The sequence below is a fragment of the Dermacentor silvarum genome, chromosome 10 (assembly GCF_013339745.2).
Source record: "Dermacentor silvarum isolate Dsil-2018 chromosome 10, BIME_Dsil_1.4, whole genome shotgun sequence".
Classification (NCBI taxonomy): Eukaryota; Metazoa; Arthropoda; class Arachnida; order Ixodida; family Ixodidae; genus Dermacentor; species Dermacentor silvarum.
The window spans coordinates 119,432,698-119,437,764 of record NC_051163.1 but is presented as its reverse complement, the minus strand read 5'-3'; the positions used below and the strand labels follow the sequence as shown (position 1 = coordinate 119,437,764).

At 48.0% G+C, this 5,067-nt stretch overlaps 1 protein-coding gene across 1 annotated transcript; it reads right to left on the bottom strand.

Moving 5' to 3' along the window:
• Positions 1-557: 557 nt before the first annotated feature.
• Positions 558-4,651, bottom strand: LOC125941101 (uncharacterized). The gene is made up of 2 exons (XM_049658048.1): positions 4,523-4,651; positions 558-910 (listed from the first exon to the last, which is right to left on the bottom strand). Exons 1-2 carry the CDS (start codon positions 4,545-4,547, stop codon positions 558-560), a joined length of 378 nt encoding a protein of 125 aa, XP_049514005.1. The 5' UTR covers positions 4,548-4,651.
• Between the last annotated feature and the right edge of the window lie 416 nt (positions 4,652-5,067).

The following is a 5,067-nucleotide window of genomic DNA, read 5'->3' as shown; positions in this document are numbered from 1 at the left end:
CGAAATAGTTCACACTGCCTCTGTGCTCATTACTCCTCCTTCGAAATCAACCCGACACGTTATGCAGCAACCTTGCATTGCTTCTTCCGCGAGTGCAGCAATGCTCATGAACTCGTTTTGCACGAAACCTGCAGTTTACAAAGCGAATGACGACGCGCAGATGGCGCCATGTCGAGCTAGCCATACAACAGGCGACGTGTATAACATGGAGGCCATGATGTTTCTTCGGCACCACAATTATTTCCGCCACATGCAGTGTGCAAAAACATGGCCTTCGAGATCTCTTTATGTTAGAGGGAACCGTCACTGGGGTACGGTTTTGAACGCGTCCTAGTATTGAAGTGCAATGCTCCCGAAAGGAGTTCACGAAGTGCGGATGAACCTTACGGAGCTTTACGGTTCCAAAATAGCGTTGCCCGCTGCTGGCGCTGCTAATGGAGGGACATGCCAGCATTGCTAATACTGGCATGTATTGATCTAACTAAGAAAATTTGAAGGGGAGTGCTAGAGACTACCATCACAACGCTACTATAAAATTATGCAGCTATTTTCACTGGCTAAACAATGTCATGCCTGAAGTCAGCTTTTACGCTTCTCTTATGGAACATTAGGTACGTGTCCGCTTCACACCTGTAGAAGTCGTCGCAGGGATCCACGTCCTCCTGTTTGGAGGCGGCGAGGGTCACCTCTCGCGGATAGTCGAAGCAGCGCGGGTCGGGCGTGACGCAGCCTGGCAACACGGCCATGAAGACGAGTGGCATGGACAGTGCCAGGCCCGTGGCTACAATTGTGCCTACAAGCACCACGGAGATGTCCGTTGGCGACAGCATTCCTCCAGACGCACCATCGGTTACCTTCGGACGGTCAGGGAACTCATAGAGCCCCTTCAGCGGGAAACGCGCCGCTCCACCTGCGCACAAGAGCTCTTGGCATTTTGGAACTAAACGATCTCCATTAAGAGTGTTTGAGTCAGCCCACATATGGCGTGGAACAAGTACAGTCACACTTGGTTACGTTCAGTTGGCTAGGCTGCACTAAGTTGAAATTCGTTTTTAAGCCTAAGTATGGGTCTGCTGTATACTATTGAGTAGTTTTTCATTGTGTTATATCCGGGCAAATATTTGATGAAGGATATATTCACAATGCGCACATGTTACAAATCTAAAATATTTGTCACCGTGAGCATAACTTCTCGACATGAAAATATGCCACATTTGGCCAACACAGCTAAGGCGAAATTCTGCTGCATTATCTTTGCAGCATGACCTGGTGCTCATTCCGTCACGATTGCCGATGATAAAGCACAAAATGATACAGCACAAAAAACTAGACAGGCGAGCGGTAAAGCCAGTTTGCTGTTTGCCAGTTGCTGTTTTCACGCAACTGCCAGTTCCGCCTTTTCACGCTTCCCCTTTCTCCATACTATCTTACCCACATACTACTTTAACACTTTCTCGGCTAAGGTACTCAATCTGTTGTTGCAATTCACCCCCCGCATTGCTGAAAGGGCCAATGCCATCTGCAAACCGTAAGGAAGGAAGGAAGGAAAGAGTGGAGAAGGAAAGGCAGGGAGGTTAACCAGTTCAGGACAACCGGTTTGCTACCCTACACATGGGAGCGGGGTGAGGGGGAATGAAAGACGGGGAGGAGAGAGAGAGAGAGCACATAACGTACACAGCACACACATCGTCAGTCACAGTCCGTCACTCTTGCGTGGTACGTGACATCACTGCAAACCGTAGATTCCTGACAATCGCCCGTTATGCTCGCTTCTAAATAATCCCACTCTAGCAGTTTGAATAGTTGTAAGCTTGTAAGTTGTAGTTAATAACATGGCAGAGATGGTGTCCCCTGGCCAGACCCACTTCTTGATCACTATATGTCCGCTTTTCTTTAAGAGAATTAAGGTATAGCTGTGGACTTTTCATAAATATTTGCTGACATTCACGTATGCCTCCTAAGCTCCTTGGTTATACAATGCCTACATTACTGCTGGTATCAGTACTCAATCGAATGCCTTCAAGGTATCTATCAAAGTCATATAGAGAGATTAATTGTACTTCGCAGATTTTGAATTTACCTCATTGGTGGCATGAATGTGAAGAGGTAAGATACCCATTCCTGAAACCAGCCTGTTCATTTGGTTTGTTTAAGCCAATGAAGTGCTGCACAGATTCTATCGGAAATTAACTTGGTGAATATTTTATACAGTACTGAAAGGAAGCTGATGGGCCTATAATTTTTCATTACTTTAGCATCTCCAATGTTATGGATTAGGGTAACCATAACATTCTTTCATCTCTGTGACACTTGAAGTCTACATTGGGGATAAAAAATCGACAGCTTTTAAACTATAATATGGCCTCCATCTTAGAATAAATCGACTATCATTCCACTGTTCCCTGGTGCTTTTCCGCAGCACATATGTCCTTGTAAAGGCCTTCTAACCACATCGCTTGTTACACATTGCGCTCTTGTATCCTGTTCGTCACTACTTTCAATCAAGGTTTCGCGGCTGCTATGGGTACTGTACATTGCAGTTTGGAAGTCCCCTTTTGCCTTCACTAAATCATAGAAATTGCTGATGACAATACCCTGCTCACGGCGTACACCTTTCCCTCTCGTATGTCAAGTTTTATTCTCACTGATTTCACGCTGTGGCCATTTCTTACTGCTCCCGCAATCTTTCCAACGATATACTTGATTCGGAAAGTCACGATGCCCCTTACTGGACTGTCCCTCCGCACAGCCGGCGCACAGCGTATTCACCCGTTAGCGGCCTGCACAGCGCGAGTTCTCATTGAGGACATTGTATACGCGATCGAATTTATTGTAATTTCGTCGTGCTCCCATGACGTTATCCTCGGCTGGGATTTTCTCTCCCGCCACAATGCCGTCATTCATTGCGCCCGGGCAGAACTAGAACTGTCGCCGCACTCAGATTTGACGCTCGCCGACAATGCTTCTCTACCGAAAAAACTCCTCGTCAGACAGGACACCACCGTTCCTCCCAACTCGTCAGTGGTTGTCTCTATGTACTGCAGCAGCCTCTCCGACGCCGTCGCACTACTGTCTCCGTCTGGCCGCTTTTCCACCCGAAAAGGTCTACTGCTACCTTTTGCGACGGTGAACGTCACACAGGGCTCTAGTGCTATATTTATTTGTCACCCGTTCTCGTACCCTGTGTTGCTACTCCAAGGAGAATGTCTGGGTACTGTCAAATCTATCGCAGACATACAAATTACGGACGTTCCCGAAGACCCATCCTGTGCCCGTTACAGTTCGCTCGGCTTGATTTCTACGTCTGACCCATTGCCTATAGATGTGTTCGATTCTTCTGTTGCCGATGACCTTACACCTGGCCAGCGATCACAGCTTCTGTGCCTCCTACAAGAATTTCGTGCGTCTTTCGACGTCGGGCAACCTTCCCTGGGCCGGACGTGAACTGTTACGCAACACATCGATACCGGCTCCCAATCGCCATTGCGGCAACGCCCATATCGTGTGTCGGCTACAGAACGTCGCGTGATTAATGAACAAGTGGCCGATATGCTCCGCCGCGAAGTGATCCGACCTTCTCACAGTCCATGGGCATCTCCCGTCGTCCTTGTTACGAAGAAAGATGGTTCTGTCCGGCTCTGTGTGGACTATCGGCGCCTCAACAAGATCACTCGTAAGGACGTTTATCCGCTTCCGCGAATCGACGACGCTATTGACAGCCTACAAGGAGCAGAATTTTTTTTCATCTCTCGATCTGCGCTCAGGGTATTGGCAAGTACCTATGGCCGATGACGATCGACCTAAGACAGCCTTTGTCACGCCCGACGGCTTATACGAATTTAACGTCATGCCGTTTGGACTTTGTAATGCGCCAGCAAATTTTGAGCGTATGATGGATACCGTTCTGCGCGGCTTGAAATGGCACACGTGCTTGTGCTACCTTGATGACGTCGTTGTTTTTGCTCCGGATTTCTCCACGCACGCTTCTATATAATCAGCCGAAACAGGTTCTAATAACAATCCCAGCATCACACATGGAATATACGGGCTGTGACTGAACTTAAAGAGCCTTCGTAATAAAAGCTGCTTTGACCAGAGCAAACAAGTGCAAAGCATCAGAGAAAACTACCGTGCATCCGAGGCCATCAAATGGCACATAAGCTTTAGAAGTTTTTTTTTTTGGCAATGCTTTTATTGCGACATGTTTTCAGTCCCGAAACTTTCGTGCTTGAAAGCTGTGGCTCGTTTGACTGTCGACGCTGCGCTGCTCCGATCACTAATAAACACCTTACAATATGAATACTTTTCGTAAGTGCGATAAATACAGATTTGTGACGATTGACTCCTACACAAATGAGTCTACCTACGTTAACACTTATCTCACGGCTATAACCAATTACTTCTGTTCGGCTGTTTTGTTCCAGAAGTTTCTTAATGCCCGGCATGTACGGGATGCAACCGACATACTTCCCGCTGCATAAATGCTTACGCATTTAGACAAATTCTCAACAAAACGGATTACCTGCAGAACCACGTCCGGCGTCCATTTGACAGCTCACTCCGTTGGAACACTCTGTGGCCGCTCGAGGCTTCTACCCAAAGGTCGCTAAGCGTGGTGCTTGGCCACTATCAGCAGTCGTAGGCTCGAGTTTAGGCCTGAAAAAAAAAATGAAACGTCGACGGCGTAAACAAGTAGGAATTTTCTTCACAGTAGTGCAGTACGCGTGCCAGAAAAGCTCATTAACTGCTCTACACCACGGTGTTAGAAGTACAGGTGGAACGACGGAGCGCCGCCGCCGTGCGCTCGCTGCGTCGAACTTCGGTACCTCCGACAAGCGGGCGAGGCGTTCACTATTGCGCATTTGTGGACGAGCGCTAGCCGTCTACTCGAAGCAGTTGTCGCCACGTCGCGCCCTTGTTTTCATTCTATTTGTGCGATGACTAGCAGTGCTATTCGTGCGAGCAAGCCGTGAAATGGGCAATAAGTGTTTTGTGCCCCGGTGAAAATCTGGCTACAACACCTGCACTGAAAAAGTGTCGCTTTATGCTGCACCCCGAGTAGCGGAC